At 42.1% G+C, this 25,248-nt stretch overlaps 3 protein-coding genes across 3 annotated transcripts; 2 read left to right on the forward strand and 1 right to left on the reverse strand.

Annotated features, from left to right (window-relative positions):
* Positions 1–577: 577 nt before the first annotated feature.
* On the forward strand, positions 578–15,111 carry LOC100839752 (myosin-6). Its single transcript, XM_010230512.3, has 38 exons — positions 578–720; positions 1,119–1,391; positions 1,677–1,822; positions 1,905–2,061; positions 2,283–2,341; positions 2,462–2,621; positions 3,229–3,378; positions 3,466–3,602; positions 3,695–3,841; positions 3,954–4,055; positions 4,778–4,835; positions 4,941–5,042; positions 5,429–5,466; positions 5,553–5,679; positions 6,067–6,234; positions 6,306–6,437; positions 6,800–6,909; positions 6,986–7,046; positions 7,574–7,751; positions 7,861–8,066; positions 8,434–8,553; positions 8,714–8,812; positions 8,915–9,124; positions 9,824–9,963; positions 10,075–10,180; positions 10,334–10,369; positions 10,451–10,501; positions 10,592–10,762; positions 10,874–11,023; positions 12,161–12,334; positions 12,751–12,855; positions 12,939–13,009; positions 13,124–13,223; positions 13,551–13,607; positions 13,912–13,968; positions 14,063–14,143; positions 14,283–14,368; positions 14,471–15,111. Exons 1-38 carry the CDS (start codon positions 718–720, stop codon positions 14,583–14,585), a joined length of 4,443 nt encoding a protein of 1,480 aa, XP_010228814.1. The 5' UTR covers positions 578–717; the 3' UTR covers positions 14,586–15,111.
* Positions 15,112–16,129: 1,018 nt separating this feature from the next.
* Positions 16,130–18,495, forward strand: LOC100821138 (ubiquitin-conjugating enzyme E2-23 kDa). Its single transcript, XM_003557642.4, has 6 exons — positions 16,130–16,317; positions 16,453–16,532; positions 17,477–17,591; positions 17,679–17,731; positions 17,828–17,956; positions 18,064–18,495. Exons 1-6 carry the CDS (start codon positions 16,274–16,276, stop codon positions 18,201–18,203), a joined length of 561 nt encoding a protein of 186 aa, XP_003557690.1. The 5' UTR covers positions 16,130–16,273; the 3' UTR covers positions 18,204–18,495.
* Positions 18,496–22,859: 4,364 nt separating this feature from the next.
* Positions 22,860–24,457, reverse strand: LOC104581826. The gene is made up of 3 exons (XM_014896479.2): positions 24,371–24,457; positions 24,079–24,268; positions 22,860–23,973 (listed from the first exon to the last, which is right to left on the reverse strand). The coding sequence occupies exon 3, from the start codon at positions 23,971–23,973 to the stop codon at positions 23,056–23,058; it is 918 nt and encodes a 305-aa protein (XP_014751965.1). The 5' UTR covers positions 24,079–24,268; positions 24,371–24,457; the 3' UTR covers positions 22,860–23,055.
* Positions 24,458–25,248: the final 791 nt, after the last annotated feature.

A 25,248-nucleotide genomic window follows, 5' to 3' on the forward strand; every position in this document is an offset into this window, starting at 1 on the left:
TTAGCTAGAACTACTGCAGTGGCTACAAGCGGTGCTTGGACTGGTTTTTCTCTTCTTAGCTATGGTTGTTGACCAATGCTGCACATGCTCTAAAGCCGCCGCCGGTTCCGTAGTCGATTTGATTGGATCAGGTGCAGTTTTTTTTTTCTTGAGCGAAAGACCTCACTTTTTTTTGCTGGTTCACTGGGCCAGGAGCAGGCGGTTCAGACGATGGGCCTTCGTAGATGGACACAGTTTCAGATCAACATGTGTACCGTGCCCAACAAACGATGAGCGCGATGGGCCTTTACAGATGGACACAGCTTGAGAATGCAGGGCCCAAGAAAAGAAAAGGAAAGCCCATGATAGAACGGGCATGTGCTTGGTATTGTGAAGAAACCGCCATTGGTGGTGTGGAGGTGTGCTTGGGGGCGTCTTGTGGGTCTCCATTCCATGAGCACCACCACTTCTCCCTCTCCAGATTCGCTGCTAAAAAAAGTAAACTCCACAATCGCCCGATCAAAGCTGCCCCGACCAAATCTCTCCACCACCGCGTCGACGACCGCTGTCTGTTCGTCGACGGCAATGCTCGCGGCCTAGCTCGCTCGCTCGGCCGGATTCAATCAAGATCGCCGCCTGCGGTGGTGGTGCATCTGCCCTGCCGCGGGACGGAGTTGATGCCGCCGGTCTCCTCCAACTGATCGTCACCGCATCCATCCCCTCGCGCCGCGCCCAGCAATGGTAATGTCATCGATTCTCTTCTCGCTTCTTGCCCTCCCTCCCACATGTTTGCTGCAATGCCCATACGCACGCGATCGACATGCTTCTTTCGTTCCCACCGCGCGAATCGATTGCAGTCTCACTCCCCACGACATCAATTGATTTCATGCTCCATTCAGATGCATGCCTTCATTGTCTGTCTACCGTGTTTTGAGGGAAATCAATGTACATCGGTGTCTGTTTCTTTTCAAATATTTTTTGGCAAGAATCGATGTCCTTTTTTTCTGAATTGAAAATTTATGGGAAACTCTTTTTCATCTTCGTAACTGAACAAGGGAACAGATATTTTGCCTGCATCATCCATCAGAAAAATCATGCATACATGTCGGGCCTTCACAAATTTCATCTTGTTGTCGCAGGCGTCCAAAAGCCGCTTTGTCGTCGGCTCTCATGTCTGGATCGAGGACCCAGATGAGGCCTGGATGGATGGCCTGGTGGAAGAGATCAATGGGGAAGAGCTAGTCGTCAACTGCACCTCTGGAAAGAAGGCCACTGTTAATGTCTCCAGCGCCTACCCCAAGGACACGGAATCCCCGCGTGGTGGCGTCGAGGATATGACCAGGCTGGCCTATTTACACGAACCGGGAGTTCTCCAGAACCTCAAGTCCAGATATGCCCTCAATGAAATATACGTAAGTTGAGTCTCTTACCAAACAATCACACAAATACACACACTAGACCATTGTAGTTTGTTGGACCCATTTCAAACTCTTCCACAAGCTACTGATCACATTTGATCATGAACGCCTTGCATCAAGCACACCTTTTTTTCTCTTGCCCAAAACTGCACGCTCACTTTATAACTCTTTCACCAACTATATATCTTGTCCAACAAGTGCTAGTTAACAGCGTGCTCTTCTTTGGTGATACTATTCATCTTCTTGCAGCTTCTCTAATGGATTAAATTGTTCTTCCAGACTTATACTGGGAATATTTTAATAGCTGTAAATCCATTTCAAAGACTTCCTCACCTCTATAACAACCACATGATGGGGATTTACAAAGGCGCAGAATTTGGCGAGCTGAGTCCCCATCCATTTGCAATCACTGACCGTGCGTATAGGTGTGTTTCTCTCACATCATCTTCTATTTGAACATTCTACATATTTAGTCATAACGAAGCGCCCTATGTTTCTTCTGCCCAGACTTATGATCAATGATCGTATCAGCCAAGCAATATTAGTTAGTGGAGAGAGTGGAGCTGGCAAGACAGAAAGCACTAAAAGTCTTATGCAGTACCTTGCTTTTATGGGTGGCAAAGCTCAAGCTGAAGGAAGATCAGTGCAACAGCAAATCCTAGAGGTTCGTTTTTCACTAGCACTTTGTATCGTTCTTTTGGTGGTGGACCAGGACTATTAGCAACCTGATTAAGCACCATACAAAGATGCTGCCCTTGGATTGGAATGAAAACATTTTGGATTTGTTAGCACTTCGGGCACTTCACTTTGATGGGATATACATATTACCAGACTATGAAATATGTCATCGACATGGTTTTCTAACATATTACTTACTTGACACAGTCCAACCCTGTTCTTGAGGCATTTGGCAATGCAAAAACAGTCAGAAATAATAATTCAAGGTAATGAATGAGTCTAAATGTGATGCATCCTCCTTTTCTCTGGTGGCTATTAATTTACTTACACAACCTTGTATCTTCGTAGCAATTTCGCTTTACACATTAACTTTCTTGATTCTACAGTCGTTTCGGCAAATTTGTTGAGATTCAGTTTGATCAGAATGGGAAGATTTCAGGAGCCGCAATTAGGACCTATCTTCTGGAAAGGTCACGTGTTTGTCAGATATCCGACCCAGAAAGGAACTATCACTGCTTTTACATGCTGTGTGCTGCACCACCAGAAGTAAGAGCCAGTTCAGTATGGTCTGAAATTTGGTTGGAATGACATTTTTCGTGAACCACTATGTTTTGGTTAAGTTTGATTTTTAACAGCTGATGTACACTAAAAGTCTATGATACCCAATAAAAAAAATTCTCAACTGTATCCTATTCCTCATTGTAAAAACTGAAGAAATTTGCAAAAAAAAAAAAAAAAACTCATGGCATTCACACGTAAAGCGGCTAACTGCTGCCAGCTGAAATATATGCTGTAGGTATTCCCTGGACAACTTTGCTTCTGGAATCCATATAATAGGCTTAAACATAATCAACTAACAAAGATATAGTTTCTCATACATTCATCAGAAGTAAATTTGTCTATCTGAGATACTAGATTTTCAAATTAGTTGTTGTACAGGAAAGAGATAGATGGAGCTAATACTTTAAGTTGTTGATGATGAGCAGCAACTGCAAATTATCTAAACATAATTATCACTTTTATTATTTACTGCATCCTCTGATGCGTGTTATGAGGCTTCACATTTGGTAACCCTTCGTAAATTTCAGTGTTTTACTTGACATCATGGGTAATCTATTTATCTGTATCTTTGATATGTGAATATGACTATCAGGAGCGCGAGAAATATAAATTGGGAGAGGCCAGATCATTTCACTATCTGAACCAGTCTAATTGCATTGAGCTTAATGGGATGGATGACTCTGCAGAATATGTAGAAACCAGAAGAGCTATGGGTATTGTGGGTATTACTTCTGATAAACAGGTACGACCAAGGTTTTCCCAGCAATCAATTTAGTACGTCAGCAGCAGAGGAGCAGTTTTTTTACATGCAATTTGACATGTCTTGCAGGATGCGATATTCAAAGTTGTTGCTGCTATTCTTCATCTGGGGAACGTAGAATTTGCAGAAGGAAGCGAAGCAGATTCTTCTGTACCGAAAGACGAGAAATCTCAGTTCCATCTTAAGACAGCAGCTGAGCTTTTCATGTATTTATCTCTTTACTATTTTCTTTTGAGAATCTACCCAGAGTCCCTCGTTTGCATCCTCTATATGAATATGCACCGGCACCATTCTGCAGGTGCGATCAGAAGGGTCTTGAGGAATCCTTGTGCAAGCGTGTTATGGCAACACGTGGAGAGAGCATCACAAGAAATTTAGATCCAAAAGCTGCAGCTCTTAGCAGAGATGCATTGTCTAGGATTGTTTACTCACGTTTGTTTGATTGGTAAGCTTGGAAATCATCATTCTGGAAAGTCTTATTTTTGTGCTTGTGTATATTCTACTATATCCGGTGCAGACAAAATTAGTTATGAATATTGTGTTTTCCACTGTTACAGGCTTGTAACTACAATCAATACTTCAATCGGTCAAGATCCAGAATCAAAGATTTTGATTGGTGTGCTGGACATATATGGTTTTGAAAGTTTCAAGACAAACAGGTGCTTAACTGGTATGCTTTTGCATTTAATCTACTATTTACGTTCGTGTACTTATAGAAGTCACATATGAAGTCCGGGTGGATGGACTTCACCATTCATGCACGACACACTTAAGCACATGAGCTGGAGAGGATAGGATAGGCTCTGCCAAGCTTTTGGGATATGCTCTGCTTATCCTGCATGCCTCAAGTACGGGTCATACGCAAATCAATCAGAGTATATCTTATAAACATCAAATGATTAACAATCTAGATATCTTCAAGCCACACCAACAAATGATGATATCCAAAGCACAAATATGCTGCCCTACTCTATACACGTAGCCGTGTGGGACTAATCCAATACCACCAGGCCTTCCTGGGCCAAACTGGAAATGGATATTGAACTTTTCTTTTTTTTATGGGTTATAATACTTGTAACTTTTTCGTCAGTAGTTCAGTACTGAAAAGAAGCATCACCAACCTTCCTTTTTTGAGAAAACACGGAAAGATCATGTCTCTAGGCTTTGATAGAAAATTAGTTTACGTGCAACCCTCGGGGAGGAACTGACACACCCCACACACATTACACGGTAGCATCGTCTGGTAACGGCTAGGGTGTGCTTGCTAACTTGTTCATTGAATTCCTTGATTATTAATGCTCTTAACAGGCAGTAGATGAGGGTTATGTGTCAGGTCTGAAAGAAGGTAACGATTACAACCTAACATTTTGATTGTTTGCAGCTTTGAGCAATTTTGCATCAATCTAACTAATGAGAAGCTCCAGCAACATTTTAATCAGGTTATGCATGGAATCTCCTTTGTCTACAAGTTCACATCTTGTTTTTTAGGTCATTCAACCATTTTAACATCGTCCATTCCTAACCTACACATGTACCGTGAACAGCATGTTTTTAAGATGGAACAAGAAGAATATACAAAAGAAGAAATTGACTGGAGTTACATCCAGTTTGTAGACAACCAAGAAATTCTTGATCTGATTGAAAAGGTAAGGAAATTCGGATTGCCCCGTTCAGGGTCAATTAGACACTTTAGATGTACCAGTATTAGTCACTAGCTAGTAAGTATATGTATACCAGATTACTGGGATGCCAATAATTGTCAGCCGTCATGTTTGCACTTGCCATATTTCACATTATAGATTAGCAGTCTGTCCTCTGTTCCTTTCCCTCTTTTGTCTTGAATACTAAAGAATAATCAGAATAATATTACCGTGCATGATATCCCTGCATATCTACTGTCTGGTTGATTTTTTTTGTGCATTCGTATTAGTTTTATACATTGTTTAGCCATGATATATTGAATAACCCGTTAATTCTATGGTTTGGTCATGTTACACAATCTTATTTCTTGTTTCTTATTTATTTGGTACAGAAACCAGGGGGAATAATTGCCCTGTTGGATGAGACATGGTATATATAAATAATTGTAAACATGTCCCTTTTTCCAATGAGAATCCCAAAAGATATATTAACAATTCGATTCTATTATTCTTCAGCATGTTGCGGAATTCAACCCATGAAACATTTGCTGAGAAGCTATATCAGAAGTTTAAGGACAACCCGCACTTCAGCAAACCCAAATTTTCAAGATCTGATTTCACTGTTCACCATTATGCTGGAAATGTAGGTAACATATTTTTATGTAAGTGTAAATAGATAGTTTATGTCTTCTGGTTTTATTCTTTTCAAGTGGTAATGGGCCATCTGCCCACACTGGAAATTATGTGTGATTCACATGTAATTGTGATACATAATACATATGGTCTACTTACCACATAAGATGTTACCATTCTAAAATCATGTTCAGTGTGCCCATCTTCACCTTTACATTCTCACATACAGCAGGTCAACGATAGTTTGCTCCTTTGCTCCTAACTAACACATTATCCATCTATCTAATCACTGAACTCCCTAGATTATTGCTCTTGCTAGTGAGTTGGGTTTTCATTTGAACTGGCAATTTACGTAGTTAAGATGTGCACACTAAATGTATATCTCTGTTTGCTGCAGGTCACTTATCAAACAGATCTTTTCTTAGATAAAAACATAGATTATGCTGTAAATGAACATCAAATCTTATTACACGCGTCAAAATGTCCATTTGTTTCAAGTCTTTTTCCACCTTCTGAAGAATCATCAAAGGCCACCAAGTTTTCTTCAATAGGCTCAAGTTTCAAGGTAAAAGATTTGCTCTATTTCCTTCATATTTTTGTATGCATTTACACATTTATTTTGGCATGATATTGCAGCAACAACTACAATCTCTGTTAGAAACGCTGAGTGCAACCGAACCACACTACATCCGCTGCATAAAACCCAATAATGTTCTCAAGCCAGCAATATTTGAGAACAGTAATGTTCTCCAGCAGCTTCGTTGTGGGGTGAGACTTGTGCAATTTCTCTTTATTTTGTACTATTTATTAAACATGCAGACCAAACTTTCTATGCTATTCCTTAACCAATCATGTTCCTTTTGTTCAAGTTTTACTGGTTTAAATGCACAAGAATGTATGTTTTTATTAGTTTCATAAATACTTGGCAAAGTCTAAACGCATAATATGTTCTGTAGTAAACTAGTAATAGTTTAATTCTGTTGTTGTGAACGTTATACGCTGGTGTGTAGGTCAGAAAAGAAATACAAATAATCTATATTTGGTTATTGCTTCTACATCTTCCCTACAGTTCATAATCATACAAGAACTTGTTATTTCAGTTGTGAGATGTCATTTATCTTTGTGTCCAGGGAGTTTTGGAGGCGATAAGGATAAGCTGTCTAGGATACCCCACAAGGCGAACATTTTATGAGTTCGTTAATCGATTTGGTATTCTGCAACCCAAAGCTCTGAGTCGGAGGTACACTTGCGATTTATTTGGGTATTTCATTGTGTCTGTTCAATATGTCGCAAATACTTATGTGTTCCTTTGGCAGTCATGATGAAATTACTGCTACGAAGATGCTTCTTGAGAAAACTAATCTTGTAGGCTATCAGGTAATTATTAGAAGAAACAGCAATGCTTTGATGTTGCTCATTTATTCCGTTTCTTGAACGAGTTCTCAATTTTCGTATCTTAATGGAACTAGTGTCACAACATAGCCTACCCGCGATTGATACAATGAATAAGCGAGCCTAGCATTTGGTTGGGGGGAATGGATGTACAATTCCACCACCTGGGTTCAAGTCCTTGAGGATGCGAATTTAGGTTCCTATTTACACTGTAGGGGTCTCCCTTACAGTTTTCTTTAAAAAATAATAATACTATTACTATGAATAGGCATTGTTGAACAGAGTTCTGTCATAAAACTTCAGTTTAATCTACACTGTTATAATTTATTTTCACTGGATTTAATGTTGGAGTTTTTTAGGATTTCGTGACGTACCCCAAACAAAATTGTTCTGGAAACAGATATCCCAGAAGGGGAATCCAAGTTTGACAAGTCATAATGTCAAATACTGATATGTTATTTCATTATTCTTGTCAAATACTGATACCTCACTTTCTTATTTCGAATTTACAGATAGGGAAAACAAAAGTGTTTCTACGTGCTGGTCAAATGGCTGAGTTAGATGCTCTAAGGACTGAGGTTTTGGGACTCTCTGCTAAAAAAATACAAACCAAAGTTCGGTCGTTTCTGTCTCGTAAGAAATACATCCGGATGCGAATATGTGCTACACAACTCCAGGCAGTATGCAGGGGTATTTTTCTTTTTTGCAATTTGGTGAAAACTTCAGTTCGTTTACTCTTTTCCGCACATGAAACATGCTTTTAGCAGAGAGAGTGACCTGTGTACTTTAATTACCGAAGGAACAATTGCTAGAAGCTGTTATGAAAATCTTCGAAGAGAGGCGTCTTCTTTGAAAATTCAGACCTTCTACCGTATGCGTCATGAAAGAAAAAAATATAGAGATATATGTTCTGCGTCAACTACTATCCAATCTGGTCTACGTGGTATGGCTGCTCGCAACAAACTCCGTTTTTTCCGACAAACAAAAGCCGCAGTGATTATTCAGGTATTTCCAGGACTTCATGTTTAATTCAATCAAAGTAGATAGTTTGAGCCACCCACAAAATATTTGGAAAGAATTGTTGTGAGAAGTAACAAATCCCAAACTTCTCGTTTGTCAGAATGTACAGACAATAAACTTACCAGGGGATAAGTGTGTTACATACTTACGGGGCAAACATTATTCTCTTCGTATATCAGATGCTTCTGAAAAATATATGTTCAATCTGTCATTTTCCGATCATCTGACAGTAAAGTTTGGTATCTTCTCTATTGTCACAAATAGGTTTTCAACATAGTGAAATGAGGTGGTAATATCAGAAAATAGTGTGATTGTATAAATATCGAATGTAATACGATCTCATCTCTTGTAGAGTCAATGCCGCTGTCATTTAGCGCGCTCACGGTACGTGAGGCTGATGAAGGCCACAATCACAACGCAGTGTGCTTGGAGAGGAAAAGTGGCCAGAAGAGAACTTCGACAGCTCAAAATGGTAAGAGCCCTCCCTTCTTTATTCCTTCCTGCCTTGAGATCAAGCTACAGTAATGTTGACTCCTTCTCGAGAAAATGCTTACATATCACTGTATAATCCCTAAATCCAACCTACAGTAATTTTGATTTCCTTGGTGCCCGGCACTTCTTCATTATTCCAGGCTGCAAAGGAAACTGGTGCTCTACAGGCTGCCAAGAGTAAACTAGAGAAAGAAGTTGAGGAGCTTACTTGGAGGTTACAACTGGAGAAACGTATCAGGGTAAAGTAACACACTAAACATGCCCACGGTCTTTTATAATCTTACTTGCAGTAAATTCCACACTGGACCCTTTTTAGAGGAGTAACATAATCTTACTTGCAGTCCGATATGGAAGAAGCCAAGACGCAAGAAAATAAGAAGCTCCAGTTACAATTGCAGGAATTGCAACTGCAATTCAAGGACACAAAAGAGTCGTTAAAAAGGGAACAGGAAGCTGCCAAGGCAGCATCAGAGAAAGCTGCTTTAGTGCCAGAGATCCGTGTTGATGCAACTCAAGTGACTGAGCTTACTGCTGAAAATGAGAGGCTCAAGGTATTAACATACAAATTAACAAATACTAAAAAAATGCGATGACAAGTTCTATCATGGAAACTTTTGTAGCTTTATATAGGTACTAATGAATCAGTGCACCTCACCGCATCCTTTTCTGGATGTATGCGTGAATCATAAATGGGGATGAATATCACTCTTTTTTTCACGATGTTCAAACAATAATATGTCATGCGAACATCTTAGATTTAAATTAATCTAGTACTCCCTCCGTTCCTAAATACTCCCTCGTCCCATATTAACTGTGTAGGTACATGCGTATCTAGACAAAGTTATGACACTTGATATGGGACGGAGGGGGTATAAGATGTTCTGGTTTTGTCCTGAGTCAAACTTCTTAAAGTTTGTCCAATTTTATAAAAAAATCTACCAACATTTATAACTTAAGATAGTTTTATTAAGTCTGTCATGATATATAACTTCGTAGTATCTTATTTGATATTGTAGACATCAGTAGATCACAAAGCTAGAACATCTTACATTTAGGGATAGAGGTAGTAGCTTCTATATTTGAAATGAAAGAACTCCTTGGTTTCAACTTTTAGCAACCTTCAAGCTGATGTAGTTGGCTATTAAATGGCCAATCCAGAGAAGGGTGTGCATAGCATGAATACACCTGTTATCCAGTTATTGCTTCATAGCATCATCAGAGTAGTGATCTTATACTCTTTTGACATGCAGACACTGGTGTCCTCCCTTGAGACCAAAATTAAGGAAACAGAACAGAGGTTTGAAGAAACAGAGAAAGTCAGGGAACAGTGGCTTAAGAAAGCTACGGATGCGGAGTCACAGATAAATGAGCTAAAAAACACAGTACAAAGGTTCATCCTTCATGTTGTTCTAATATAAATTCGTTGATTTTGATTAATGCTTCTATCCTCTGTTAGCCAAGTTATCTTACATTTAATGACTGTAATTATTTCCATGACCAGCCTTCGAGAAAAGTTGACTACTGCAGAAGCAGACAACAGTGTTCTTCGACAACAGGCTATGAAAGCAAGACCTGATATGCCTTTGCTTAACATGCATCGGAAATCTGTAATCTCTCTCTCTCTCTCTCTCTACATGCACACACTCACACAGCTATTTGCTGCATGCATACCTTTTGTTTTTTTCATTGTTGAGTTTTGTTTTAGTAATAGGGTGGGGCTTGGCCTATCCATATTCTTATGTGAGTTTGCAACTGTGCAGAATTTGGCTAATGGCAGCCTACCTGGAGACGAACAGGTCTGGAGCATTTTATACTGCCTATTCATAACTCATTAGATTATGTTTTCATGATTGAACCTAATAGAACCTCCTCTCCAGACTGCCACACCTATGGAATTCGGAAGGAGATCTATTATTGAGAGACAACAAGTATTTACTTGGGCTGATATTCAATGTTTAGAAGCATCTACTAAAGTTATAAGGACACAGACTAAACTATGTTCTACCTTTTTCTTACAGGAGAGTGTTGAAGCACTGATAAACTGTGTCGTTGAAAATATTGGATTTAGTGATGGAAAACCGGTTGCTGCAATAACCATATACAAATGCCTTCTTCATTGGAGAACTTTTGAGGCAGAAAAAACAAATGTTTTTGACCGGCTCATTCAAATTTTTGGTTCAGCAATGCAGGTATTTCTTGCTAGTGTTCAAGCCTTAAATGACTCCAGTGTTGATTTCCTGTTTATTCAATATACTCAATTTCTGTTTTTCCTTTTCAATTTTTACAAATCTGTATCACAGAAACAAGACAGCAACGCCGAGCTTGCATACTGGTTGTCAAATTCATCATCCTTATTGATTATACTACAAAAGAGTCTGAAACCTGCTGGCTCAACTATAACAACACCACTGAAAAGAACAACGACTCAGACGTCATTCCTTGGAAGGATGGTAATGTTATATATACTATTTGATGATACATTTGGCATTGAAGTATGAACATATACCATTAATTGTCAATGTACCCATCCTAGGCTCCAATTGTTTGAGCTTGGATCTTAAAATATCAAACATAACCAGCTGCTACCATCGGTATTAAGAAATTGTTTTGGAATAGGTATTAAGAAGTTAAGGATTAGAAGCACCAAGCTTTTGGATCATGCAGATCTGTTCATCATGTCTGGAAACAGATTTTTTTTCCAAGACGGTGAAACAGGAAAAATTTTCTATCAGGGTGCAATTTAGGAATTGCGATTGGTGAACATAAAAAAGAAACGAGACTGATTTGAACATTTCTTCTTGAAATGACCGGTTACTTAGATTCAAATACACTGCTTATGACTTAATTTATATTTAGAGGTTATCTGAAAGACATGGTTGTCTGTTACTACGTCTAGTCAAGAATTATTAAAAAAATACTTTCGCGGTCTCCGCCATTGGTGGATCCAACTTTTTAACATATAGTATTTACATTTAATCCACCTGCTCTAATATCTACGTCCAAAAACTATTTGTATCATAATTTAGAGAAATTCCGAACCTATGTGTTAAACTTGTGATGTTTGTATGTGACATTTAAATCGTGTGTGTCAAGTGTGGCATCCCAACGATATAATCCTAGATCCAGTAATCCCCACGAGGCATCTTTGACCATTAGATCGTAACTTTCTTTGTAAACGTTATACATTTATAACATTCTATGAATATTTTCATGATGAGATGAGATAAATCTACTCATAATTTTTTGGCAAACTACAATTCTTAAAAGTTATCATCGGTGAAAGATGAAATGTATTTGGCGACATGTTTCCCATGATGGCAATTTTTTGTTGCTGGAGGGAGCAGTTTTAAACAAGAGATGAAGAGATTGATATGAATTGTACAAGAATCAATAAAGGCAGAAGCTAAAATCTTAAACTATAGGTTTATATCTTACCCTGTTAAACTTGCAGAATGTCTGTCAATTTTTTGAAAAATTACAAGGGTTGTTTGAAATGCTAGCAGTTGTAATTTTTCAAAATTCTGGTCTAGGCTGGATGAAGTTATCTTGACTCATTGCTTTGTCCCTTGGTATTACATGGTCTGCAGGTATTTCGTGCTTCAAGCATTACTGTTGATATGGATCTTGTGCGCCAAGTTGAGGGGAAGTATCCTGCATTTCTTTTTAAGCAACAGCTTACAGCTTTTGTGGAAGGCTTATATGGAATGATCCGTGACAATGTGAAGAGAGAAGTATCTTCAGTACTCTCACTTGTTATTCAGGTTACCCCATCTATCACGAGTCCTCAGGTTAAATATTATTTCATACTTTAGAAGATTCTTGCTGGATTAATATGAGTTTTAGAATAAGTATGAGACATCTCAACAACTTGATGCTCAAGCTACAGTTGCAAATCACAACACGGGAATACTAAGTAGATTTTAACTTACGCATGCCAAATTCATGATAGTTCCTTTCAGTTGGCATAAGCACTTGAAACCTTAACACACAAAACGAGAACAATTAGAATGTTTTTCAATCATGAGTACCTTTCTGCTATGAGGAATTTCTCTTGGCTGCTGATTAGGCTATCATTTATATTAAAACTTTCATGTTAATTATGTAGGTGTCCTCAGTTTTGGCATTAGTTTGTTGTCGCTAGTCTAATACTAGTTTTGTATCCATATTGATACTCAAGGCACCAAGAACTGCAAAGGCTGGTTTGATAACAGATCAAAGTAGCTATTGGCAAGCGATAGTCAGCCATCTGAATGATCTCTTGAAAATCTTGCAAGAAAATTGTGTAAGTTAATACCTTCAAACCTCCATTGCATTACATTTGGTTGCATGGTGTTCTGACCTCTGGTTGCTACGCTGAAATTTCAGGTCCCAACAATTTTTTCCCGGAAGATCTTTACACAGATTTTCGCATTTATCAATGCTCAACTCTTCAATAGGTATTTTTATTGCTTCTATATTTTAGCCTGCCATTGGTTTCTTTGTGTCTAGACTTAGCCTGCCATCGACTTCCCCAGTTTGTAATCGCCCCCCTCCTCCTGACACTGTTCTAGTCTCCTCGTACGGCGAGAGTGCTGTTCTTTCAGCAATGGAGAATATGTGAAACAAGGGCTGGAAGAACTGGAGGCATGGTGCTCACAATCCAAGCCAGAGGTAAACACATGTTGGATTTTGCTATTCTTTCGAGAGACGTGTACTTTGTAATATGGTTAAATGCTTCCAACCAACATCATAGTATTTTAACTTAGATTCTCAAAAGAAGTTCTTTTTATTTTTATTTTTATGGTATAACTCTATGTTATGGCAAAAATTACACCAGAGCCTCTGTTATCAACATGACAGATGATTGTGTTGTATAGCCCAAAAAACAGGCATAGTTGTACTGTTTTCTTGACGAAGGCATTTCATTGTAATTAGAGTGTAATGCCAGTACTACTTTCTTCACTTAACCTTCTATACCTAACCGAGAAATACTAACAGTATGCAGGATCTGCATGGGATGAACTGAAGCACATAAGCCAGGCTGTTGGTTTCCTGGTATATAACTACAAACTTCGGCATGTACTTGTATTTTTATGTGTTCTTGTCATTAGATTAATAAGACTCAATATAATCGTTAGATATCAAAGTCATAGAACATTTCAATCGATTTTGAATTACGCAGTAAGGAAAACTTGAGTTCTGGATTAGTTTGCAATCAAAGGCCGTGCTGCTTTGCTGTTTACTACGGTAGCCTTCATAGGCAAAATGGAGACCTGGATGAAATTGTGGACATACTAGGTCTCACCATCATACTTGGGTTTTTGTTTGTAATACTATTATCTTTTCCGGCGTGCTGCAGGTCATTTTCAAAAAATTCAGGGTATCATATGATGAAATAGCCAACGATCTCTGCCCAGTAAGAAACCACACCCCAAACACTCACACAGAGAGGCTGCATTCGGTCTTCCAGAAAAGTGGTGAAACATCTAATTCTCTTTGCCATTATGCAGATATTGAGTGTCCAGCAACTTTACAGGATATGCACACAGTATTGGGATGACAAATATAATACTGAAAGTGTATCTGAAGAGGTAAGCACCAAATCTATGGGCTCATGTAATTCCACAGGGTTAATTGGGCACCTATCCTGCTGGGAATGAACTTGAAATGGGCGATATATAATTTGCAACATCCTGTGCGAAGAAGAATTGACACATTCCTTGATTGTAGGTCTTTAATGAGATGAAAACATTGATCGACGAGGGATCTGGCCAGGGCAAATCGGACAATACCTATTTACTAGATGAAGAAATAAGGTACAACAAATATCTACTGATGTTTTCTTTTGGGAAGCAGAAGTTTTGCTGCAACACTGTTTAAGGATCTTGGTTCTGAACCCCCTATGTGCTCTGCTGTAGCATGCCCTTATCACTTGACGAGATAGCCAGTTCTATGGACACCAAGGAATTCCAGAACGTGGTTCCACCTCAAGAACTCCTCGACAACGCGGCATTCCAGTTCTTGAAGAGTTGAATTCCGTGCGAGAGCAAAAATATGGTAGCCTCCGGAGGATAGGTATGTTGTAAATTGTCAGTCATATAGGTCTTAGTTCCTTTTTCAGTCCCCCAGCTGGGCCTTGTAAATTATTCCATGTTCATAGTCATAGGCTGGTTGGTGTAAGGTCTGATAGCTTTTTTTTATGGCTGCTGGCTGGGTTTGGAAGAGCCCACGGCATGACAGGAGATCGGTCATTTGCATTCATTCTTTCTAGTCAAAGGTAGATATATCATACATGTAGTAGATTATCCTTCAGAAGTTTACAAATCCATTCTTTGTAGCAAAGGTATAGATATATGTATTAGTATCGATGAGAATTACCAAATTTTGGGGATTGAAGAGCCCCCAATGGGGTCATCCATATCCATATGATCTTCGTATCACATTTGATTGTACAGAGCAGCACCAGAATCATGTGAAATGTGCGTGCATTTGTTGGAGGATCCACCCCATTGTACTACTTGTTTGTGGATGAAAATGATCATGTCCTATTTTGTCATGACAAGAGATGCCAGCTTCTTTGTTTCTGCGAGGCTTCGTATTACTCCCTCCGTTTCATATCAAGTGACTCAAATTTGTCTAAATATTGATGTATCTATGCTTAAAAAACGTCTAGCTACATGTAATAGAAAGTCACTTAATATGAGACGGAGAGAGTAGAAATTATTATTGGCCTGTGGTCTTTGACAAGCGAGAGGTTGATGAGATCTTCACTAACTTGTGGTCAACCAAGCAAACTGGTTCCTTCTCTCATACTACTCCTTAGTGTGCTGCTATAAAGTCATAGAATAAAATCAGAAACAAAACGTAATTCATAAGAAAAATATAGCATTAGTAATACTTATACGGAATTGTAATAAAATTAGTAAAAGAGGGTGTAGTTAGCGTTAACTAGCACTCTTATAGAGAGTTAGGAGAGAAGTGTGGTTCCATCCATGATAGCAGCAAGGCAACTCATCCAAATCCAAAACAAAAATAATTGTTGCCTGTTCTGCTCTTCTCTGTGGGGAAAAGAAAGATTAGGACGTACGGAATCTCGTTCATTGACTGCAACAAGAGATAAAGAAGATGAAGTGGTCACGTCTCAAAAGCATGGAATCTCTGAATGATTCAAAAAATACTAGTAGCACACAGTACCCAACAAAATAGCTAGAGCTACCCATTTATCCATCCATCCAATCCACACATCTCCATTTCCATGTATCAACCGGCAGCTGCTCAAATATAAAAAGATACAGTCCTTGTCATGACATAATTCATCCATGGACATCCATCTATGGGTTTCAGCAACAAGTTGCATGATTTTTTTTCTCAAGAAAAAAAAATATCAGGTGCATAATCAGTAGCAAGTAATCCCTCTGTACAACAAAAAATGTTTCAAGTTTGTCAAAATTTGGATGTATCTAGACTAGACATGAGATATGTTTTGACAAACTTGAGACATGTTTTGTTGGACGGGGAGAGTCCTGGTTTTGGGAGGACGTACACTTTTAGAATATCTTAAGATTGCCCCTCCCACCACTCCTCTTCTTTCTTCTCTGCTAGTCCTGTGTTGTGCTACCATACCATACCAAGCCACCACCTGTCCTAGCTTCTTCTTGGAAAGAAGCCCCAGGAGAGAAAGAGAGAGAGAGAGGAAGAGGAGGAAGAAGAAGGCAACAGTCATGTCTTCCCCAAGCAAGAGGAGGGAAATGGATCTCATGAAGCTGTGAGTACATCTCTTCTCTATTCTGCTCTACTCCTTGTTTCTCTGCAGATTGCAGTTGCTTCTGATCGACTTTCTTTGCTTTTCTCAGTTTTGCTAAGTTCAGAATCGATCCTTTTGGTCTATTTATTTTATCAGGATGATGAGTGATTACAAGGTGGAGATGGTAAATGATGGGATGCAGGAGTTCTACGTCCATTTCCATGGGCCTAACGACAGTATGTCGTCCAATCCTATATTCCCAAATCTACTGGTTTCCTTCTTTTAATTAGGTGCAGATCATTAGCCCTTGTTTTCAGAAGAAAAATGTTTCAGAGAGTAGCCTCTCTTTTTTTGGACTCTTGACCGATAGGAGGTCCAAAGGGGAAACGGAAAGAATTCTGAACCAAAACGTGTTCTGCATCTAGCTTTTCTTTGTCTTGCTTTCTTTCCAAGGAAAAAACTCCACATGTAGAAAACATCACTCAGAAATTACCGTCTCATGGTTTCTACAGATTTTTCTAGCTTATTTATGTCATTGTGTGAAGAAAATGATTTTTTTGGCCTTGTTTGTCAACAAGATTCTACAAGATCTTCAACAATTACTTTAGGAAGATACATACATTTGTGGCTATTAGCAAATATACATTCCACGTCCAGATGAACCTGACTAGATGAGGAATTGAGGATAGCCTTATATTTTAATCTCCATAAATAGGTAGGTGCTTCATCCACATCACAATGGCCTCTGTCATGGCCAACCAACAGCAACAAGGTTGCTGACAGACAATTTCGACCACCCAAAAAAAGCATGTCCTTTGGTGTTTATGAGTCAGGCTTTCACTAATTCTTGTAAGCTTACAATACTGGGCTAGTGCTTGTCTGTTCAGCTGTCAAACTTCGTCACTAGTCTTGGATTGACTTTTTTTTCTCCTTTTTCTTGTCATCCCAATTCTACTTAATTTCTTACTAGTGGGGAAGGAAATGATGGTGCATTAGCATACATTCATTATATGCAAGATAGAGAACACTATATGTACAGATAACACAGAATGAACAAACTTGCTTCTTCAAGCTTGTTTCTAGACCTTGTGCTCTTACATCCAGGACTACAAATAAGCTGCTGACAGGCATATGCTGAATCCATTAAGTACTTAATTAATTACCAGGGTGCTTTGTGCAGGTATTTACCAGGGTGGTGTATGGAAGGTGAGGGTTGAACTGACAGAAGCTTACCCTTACAAATCCCCTTCCATTGGGTTCACCAACAAGATATATCACCCAAATGTCGATGAGATGTAAGCTAGGTTATTTTTTACATTGATGGAATTATTCTCTACGGACACGGTCTGGTTTTATCATCGTTCGTTCCTCGATTTGTTCAGGTCCGGTTCTGTCTGCTTAGATGTTATCAACCAGACCTGGAGCCCTATGTTTGGTAATCAAAACTAGTTATTGCTCATTTTACCGCAACCCTGTCGACTTGTGAGTTTTCACTAAGCAATGCACCGCAATTGCTGTTGTTGTGCTGCAGACCTTGTGAACATCTTTGAGGTGTTTCTCCCTCAGCTACTTCTGTATCCTAACCCCTCGGACCCCCTGAACGGCGATGCTGCTGCGCTCATGATGCGCGACCAGAGTGCCTATGATCAGAAAGTCAGAGGTTTGATTTTGATTTGCACCAGCAAGCACCTTTCTATTCTAGTTCTACGTAATCATGTGGTGGGTTAAGTAATTCTTAACAGCAAATTCCAACGGTCTGTTCTTCAGAGTATTGCCAGAGATACGCAAAACCTGAAGATGCAGGTGTGGATGAGGAGGAGGAGGAGCCGAGTGACGAGGAGCTGAGTGATGCCGAAGGCTACAATGACTCCGGTGATGAGGCCATCATGGGTAACCCAGATCCTTAGGTTAGCTCAGTCAGTATGCAGAATTATGTATGTCTGCCTGCCTGCCTGTACATAGCACTCATGCTGCCATGGCAGATGCTGAAGAAAGTCATCAGCCATCAGCCGTCGTCGTCAGTTCAGTTCTTTGTGTCTGTCACTGTGAATAAGCAAAGTCTAGAGTGTGTTGAAGCAATGCTGCCTTCAATTGGTTAGTGATCGGTCAGGAAATGTCTGTTGATTTATGTTCCCTGCCACTGTACGTTTACCATGAAATCTGCGTTTGTTCTAAGCAAAAAAGGTTGCATCTCCGATATCTAATAAGAAGATGAAAAGTCTGAAACACGAATTATGATCATTTAATCCTACCGGCTAAAAGCAATAGCATAACCAGCACACATATCATCATTCATGTAAAACAGTGGAGTATATTATATAACCGAACCATCTGTCGTTCTAATAAGATGATGAGCTGGACAATTTCCCAGCTGGTAGCACATCCACGTAGCAAGGCCGGTAAGGGAACCAGCCGTCGACGTACCAAACTCGCATCGCCGGGGCGCACGACGGCCGGGGCTGAACTCCCGCTTCTCCCATGCGCGACGAGAACACCATGGAATTCACCGCCGCCATTGTTGTCGGCAGCAACGTACGTGGTGGATGATGATGGTGATCTCTGTTGCAACTCATCCGACTCTGGCTCTTGGTCTTGTCCAAACAATGTGGGCAAGCGAGACGGCCGGGTCCAAGCTCCTCCAGGTTGCTTCTTGTTGGGTGTGGAGGAGGAAGACGTGCTAGTGCAGCGAGACGGCCGGGTCAAAGGCAATGGCAATGTAGGCGGCCTCGACGTCGTACATGGACGGCAGCGGCGGGCGCGGCAGGGGAGCGCAGCGCGCCGTGGCCGGGTTGCAGACGTGGTAGCAGCCCGCCCATCGGTCCTTCACGTCGAGCAGGAGGAGGCGTTGCTGCAGTGCTCTACCCTGGCCCAGTCGTGCCGGAACACCGGCCGCCGGAAGGGATGAGGCTGCTGCTTCCTGATGGAGGAGGGCGGCGCGAAGAAGGCGGAGCTGGAGCGGCAGCCGACCTTGGAGAGGAAGATGCCCGGGAAGCCGTGCTTGGGGAAGAAGAGGTCTTGGAGCCGGAGGTGGACGGCGATGGGCTGCCGCCACGCGCGGCAGACGCTTTGGGATTTCGAGGAGCACGTCGTAGGGGAAGCACACGCCGTTGCCGTCGCCGTCGCTGGCGTCCATCGTCGGCATCAGATGCGGCTCCGGGCACGCCGGGCAGTAGCTCATGCCGCCCTGCTCCTCAAGCTCCAGGCTCTAAGCTGCACGGTACGGTAGTGCGTCTCCACCGTGGTGCTCCTGTACCTCGCCCGCCGGAGAAGATCGGCCGGCCGGAGCACCATGGGCGCAGACTCTGCAGCGTATTCCGTGTCAGTCTCCAACACAAACAAATACTGTCCCAAATCGAGTCCATCTCGCTTTCCATGTGATCCCCGCCCTAATAAAAAAGATGGAGCAGCGCAGGCAGTAGCTCCCCAACGCCGCGGGCAAGAGGAACCGCGGGTCCCGATCCGGCGGATTCCACGGCAGGCCAGCCCAGAAGGCGTCTTCCTGTGCTCGAGACGCACCTCAGGCGGGAGGAGGGAGGGAGAAAGGTGTCCTGATCCGGCGGATTCCACGGCGGCGGCGTCCTGCGCTGGAGAACTCGTGGGAGAGAGAGGAGGGGGGAGGGAGGAGTGGCGCCTGGTCGTGGGAGAAGAGAGAACGCTCCATCAGATCGGACGATTCACGTGCGTGCCGAGCCCATAACTTGTTTATTTGTGTTGGCCACGGACACGGAATAAGCAAGCGCGTCGCCAACACAAATAAACAAGCTATTTGATTGATCGTATACCGTGTCCGTCTCTCTCTCCCCATTATAAAGGTCGATCAAAGAGGCAAACCAGATTATTCAGGCACACACCTTTACATTTGATTGATCGCCGAGATTACTTTCTCCATCAGCCACGTACGCACGCAGACATATTATCGACCCACACGATGGCCACAGGGAGTGTCTCGGCGCCGGAATCAGGCGAGTGGCTCCTCGTCGTCCCCGGCTACTCCAAACTGGCTGCTGATTCTGGTTTCGCTCTCCTCGAAACCTTTTACTTCCGTCGACATCTTTGGCTCGTCAGGGTGTCCTCGTTTAGTTTTGTTAAGCACGGTCCAACATACCTCTTTGTCTCCGTCGGTACCGACAAAAAAAAACCCGACTCGGGCACCACTATTTTCATCGAGATCTTGAACAATACCCGCGAGCACACTGTCTTCCATAGTGACCACACGCTAAAGGAAGGGTTTCTATTGGTTGCCAGGAGTGACCTTGAGGCGGCCTCGTGTGTCCATGACGACAACATCCATGTCGTGTGCACTCTCACATTCTTGGACATCGAGAAACGATGCAAGCCAGAAACAAGCAAGTTCAAGTATTACAGTCCGTTGGCGCCCCCGATGGAATCCAGCAGATGGCTCTTTGCAATCCCAGGCTACTCCAAACTGGGGTTGATGCCCAGCAACTCGCGGCACATTCTCGTCAAGACCCTCTACTTTCATCAACATCTTTGGTGCGTCGAGGTTAAGTCCTGTATTTTTGTCAATGACGAACCAACCACCCTCAGCATCAACGTCTTCACCGATATCGAACACTTGGCCTCGGGCACCACTATTTCCATCGAGATCTTGAACGATACCTGGGAGCACGTTGTCTTCCACATTGAGCGCACGCTAGACGACGACACCTGGCTTGAGGTTCTCTTCGTTAAGATGAGTGAGCTTGAGGTGGCCTCGTGTGTCCACAACGACAACATCCCCGTCAGGTGCACTCTCACATTCCGTGACACCAAGAAACAAGGCCGGATGGAGAAGGAGCAACAACAACCGGCAAAAACGAGCAGCTTCAAGTCATGGAACCAGCTTACGTCAGGCCTATCTGATCGAAGCAAAATAAGCATGGAGTCCAAGCCTGTGATCCTAGACAAGAGAATGACCCTGCGCTCTTACAGTCCCTCGTCCCCGACGGAGTCCGACAAGTGGCTCTTCCCCATCCCTTGCTACTCCAAACTTGTGTTGTTGACCAGCGGCTCTCCACCCATTCTCGTCAAGACCTTCTACTTTCGTCGACATCTTTGGCGCGTCGAGGTGTGCCCCTTGCGCTTCATCAAGGGCGTGCCAACCTACATTTGTGTCCTTGTCTCCACCGACATCAAAAGCTCGGCCTTAGGCACGACTGTTTCCATCGAGATCTTGAACAATACTTGGGAGCACACAATGTTCCGCGATGAGCACACGCTAGATGAAGACAGCTGGCGCCACGCGTTTCTCGCGGTTAAGAGGAGTGACCTCGAGACAGCCCCGTGTGTCCGTGACGATTGCATCCCTATCAAGTGCACTCTCACTTGCATCCCCATCAAGCGCACTCTCACATTCCTCGATGTCGAGGAACAAGGCATGGTGGAAAAGGAGCAGCAGCGGCACACGGCAACATCCAATTTCAAGTCATGGTATCGGCGGCTTAGGAAAATCATTTTGCCCGACCCAAAGAGCAACAATGCCATTAAAAAAAGCAGCTCTCTTGAGTCAGATTCAAACCTCACTCCTTTGTTGGGCGCCAAATATGGTTGTTCGGATTCTACATTTTCCTATTAATTATGAAATGAAAAGAGATGTACTTAACTTAGCCCATCTATTGCCATGAAAACTGATGAGAAACATGCTAACGACGCACTATTATTGTAGTGGCCTGGTTGGGAGGGCTCTGCTCCACTTAAACTTCACTTCACTTCTAAAAAATGTGTTTGGTACTCAAATCAGCGCCAAATACGACGCACTATTATCGTGATGGATGGATCTCATACGAGAAGAAGGCCTGCAGCCTGCTAACTTTTGGTTATAGGTGTAATCAACGAGAAGAGCAATCAGAGGAAAATGTCTTGCTTCAGAGTTCAGACATCAAGGACCTGCAGGAACAGGCCGTCGGCGACAAAGTCAAGTACCAAAACCTTGTAAAAATCCATTTTTGAAACTTGCCATCCCTACCATATACTCCATGATTAATTGAAACTACTTTATACTCTTGTAATACTATACTGGCAGCGCAAGTTTTAGGGGCAAAGATGATCGAATGAAGGCAATACATTTTCACCGTGGTTTCATACATGCATGCTCAGCTACACTACTCCCCTCAGCAGTCTTTGTACTTTTGCCTAGCTATTGCTAGTGGCATTCTGCAAACGAGGAGGACAAGACAAGACAAGACTGCAGCAAAGCAAAGTGAATCAGGATCACACACATCAGCATAAAGCAAACTAGGGAGCGGTCCTGCCAGAAGAAAAGAAGCTAAGCTAGAGCTAGGAGATAGTACGGTGCAAGAAACAAACAGACAAAACAAGGGATTAGAGCATGGGCCCGTGTACACTGTAGCGTACGTATATTTGCATTGTGCTGTACGTAGGAGTACTACAAAGCGTGTGTTCCCTTGCGACTAATCATAGTTAATCAAGGGCAAAAAACAGCAAGCCCGGGGATGCGAATTAATGCCCTTTTTCCATCAGTCTTCAGTTGCATTGAAATAATTTTACAAATACTAATATAACGGAGAGAGTACGGTACACAATCACAACAAGACACAGTTACAGGAGCCCGATAACAAAGACTTCATTAATCTCACAAGACACAGTTACAACAAGACACTACAGTTACAACACTAACACAGTTACAACATAGTAAAATAGAATAGAAACTTAAGCCGTGCCATCCCACGGCTTGCGGGCTCAGGGAAAACAAATACTACTACTAGGATACAGAGTTCAGTTACACTTGGCTCCCTCACATCAGTTCCTCTTTGCGGCTATGAAAATCAACCGCACGTGTAGAAGGACCAATATAATGGCGAGAATGACAAGCGAAACTATCATAGAAGGAGATTTGAATGCCTCCCTGCATCCTAACTTATAATCGATGACATCGGTGAATGTCCAAATGCCAAGTACGGAACACCAACCGGAAAGAACATTGGCGAGAAGAACGAAGAAGCGGAGAACTTTCCTTTGGGGATTCGCTAATCTGGCCATACCTTTTGGGACTCCAGCGGCCATGGATTTCGCAAGAGCATCTGCGTACAGGTCCTGGGCGCCGTCGCGGAATTTCTTGAGGCTGATAGCGAAAGCTTCTTTGTCCCGAAGCCTCCGCACAGCAGCCACCGCATCTTGTTCCAGAGCAGCTACGGCGGCCGCGTCAGCGACCAACACCCGCGCCTCCTTCAACGCCTTCTGGTATGCTGTGTGCCGCTGGTCGCTGTCAGCCCTGGCATCGGCAGCGGCTTTTTCAGCGGCTTCAAGTGCTTGTTTGGCTGCAATGGATTCTTCATGGGCTATATTGGCGATTCGGGTGGCGGATTGGATGTCAGCTGCGATTTGTAATTTTTCCCTCTCTTCGACCGCATCAACTGCTTGCTTGATTAATTGGATTAACGCCATCAAGCCAAGCGTGCACACGGCTAAGTAAAATTCGAGGTTGGCTATATGGGTGTAGTGCTTGGGCTTGCCGGGTTTATCGCAGTTGGTTGTGTTTCCAAAAGACAAAGGGTCTGTTCCATGAGATTGGGAGGTGGTGCTGTTGTTGTTTTGATAAATGGAATAGGTGATAGCTGGGTTTGTCATGACGGCAATGCCGTTGGCCAAGAAAAATAGGCCTACTTCAAATCTTACAAGATCCAATAGAACACCTAGGCCCTGAGCAAATTCTCCCATCTAAAAGATCAAAAAGAAGAGGAAATCAATACAAGGGAGAGGAAAACGAATATAAAATCCAAACAAAATAACAAGGATGTTGAGAAGAGAGCTCTCGTAACTAACCTTGAATCTCGGCCTCCTTCTCCAATGGAATCCCCTTCTTCTCCCAAAGTCCGAAGCAAGTGCTCTTTGTGTATGTTGTGCTTTCAAACAATGGGGATACTCCAAGGGGTGCTGTTAATAAGAGAGGCCGGTGGTGGATGTGGAGGCAGAGCACTGCGACGAGGAGAGGGGCGGAGGAGAAGCAACGGGCCTGCAGTCATGTTGCCGGAAAAAAGGCCGAGTGAGAGGAGAAGAGGAGAAAAGACGGACTGCGGCGAGCAGGGGAGGAGAAAGGAGAGATTCAGACTCCTACTAGTAGCAGTCACGGACGGACGGGAGGGGAGAGCTGTTGTTGGAGTCCAAATAAATAAACTTTTCCTCGTATAAGTACTCTCCGTACTACACTATATAGGGAGATGAGTAGCCAAGGGAAGAGGAACGGTTTGGCTCTATGTGGCACGCTAAGGTGTAGCCAATGGCACTACTCCATTATGCACATGGATGGAATCGAGGCGCCCCCTTTCGTCCTTCCATACAGCGCATTCAAAACCCGGCGCATGTTCCTGATTTAGCTTCCCTGTTATAATCAATTCTCCTCTCTGTGTACGGCTGATTATACAAAAAAAATACTTGACCGTTGGCCATTTTGGTACTAACATTTTGATACATTTCATTTTTTACACATTAATCTGAATGGCCTACTCCACGTTCCTTTGCTTGTAAGTATAGTACATCGTAGATTGACTTGGCCTGCATGCGACTACTCGATCGATCGATTAACGTTGTGTCGTCTCGTGTACATGCGGTCAAAATCCAGGAGCATGATAAATTAATGCAACGTAACACCAGGCATTGGGTACAGCACTCCTCTTTTGTACATCTGATTATACACACATGCTCGTATGCATACGATCGTTCTTAGGCCATTCGCACTGCATCGTCTTTTAGGTGTTGTCTCTTAACTCATAATAATTCTTAGGTGTTGTCTCTTAACTCATAATAAATGCTAAAAAATCATATCTCTCTTAAGATGGTACCTAGAGTACTCCCTCCGATCCTAAATTGTTGTCGAAATATTACATGTATCTAGACGTATTTTAAGAGTAAATTCATCCATATTTGGGCAAATTTGAGACAAGAATTTAGGATCAGATGGTTAGCAGTTATTTAATAGCTTTGTGATAGAGAATT

Source organism: Brachypodium distachyon, chromosome 1, assembly GCF_000005505.3.
Source record: "Brachypodium distachyon strain Bd21 chromosome 1, Brachypodium_distachyon_v3.0, whole genome shotgun sequence".
Lineage (NCBI taxonomy): Eukaryota > Viridiplantae > Streptophyta > Magnoliopsida > Poales > Poaceae > Brachypodium > Brachypodium distachyon.

Bases quoted from the DNA above. Each gene is read 5' to 3' on its own strand.
- LOC100839752 (XM_010230512.3), top strand. The intron at 3,379-3,465 runs GTACGACCAAGG...CATGTCTTGCAG, and splicing joins GTATTACTTCTGATAAACAG to GATGCGATATTCAAAGTTGT. The intron at 5,467-5,552 runs GTATATATAAAT...ATTATTCTTCAG, and splicing joins GCCCTGTTGGATGAGACATG to CATGTTGCGGAATTCAACCC.
- LOC100821138 (XM_003557642.4), top strand. From the start codon at position 16,274: ATGTCTTCCCCAAGCAAGAGGAGGGAAATGGATCTCATGAAGCT. The intron at 17,592-17,678 runs GTAAGCTAGGTT...CGATTTGTTCAG, and splicing joins CACCCAAATGTCGATGAGAT to GTCCGGTTCTGTCTGCTTAG. The intron at 17,957-18,063 runs GTTTGATTTTGA...TCTGTTCTTCAG, and splicing joins CTATGATCAGAAAGTCAGAG to AGTATTGCCAGAGATACGCA.
- LOC104581826 (XM_014896479.2), bottom strand. From the start codon at position 23,973: ATGGGAGAATTTGCTCAGGGCCTAGGTGTTCTATTGGATCTTGTAAGA.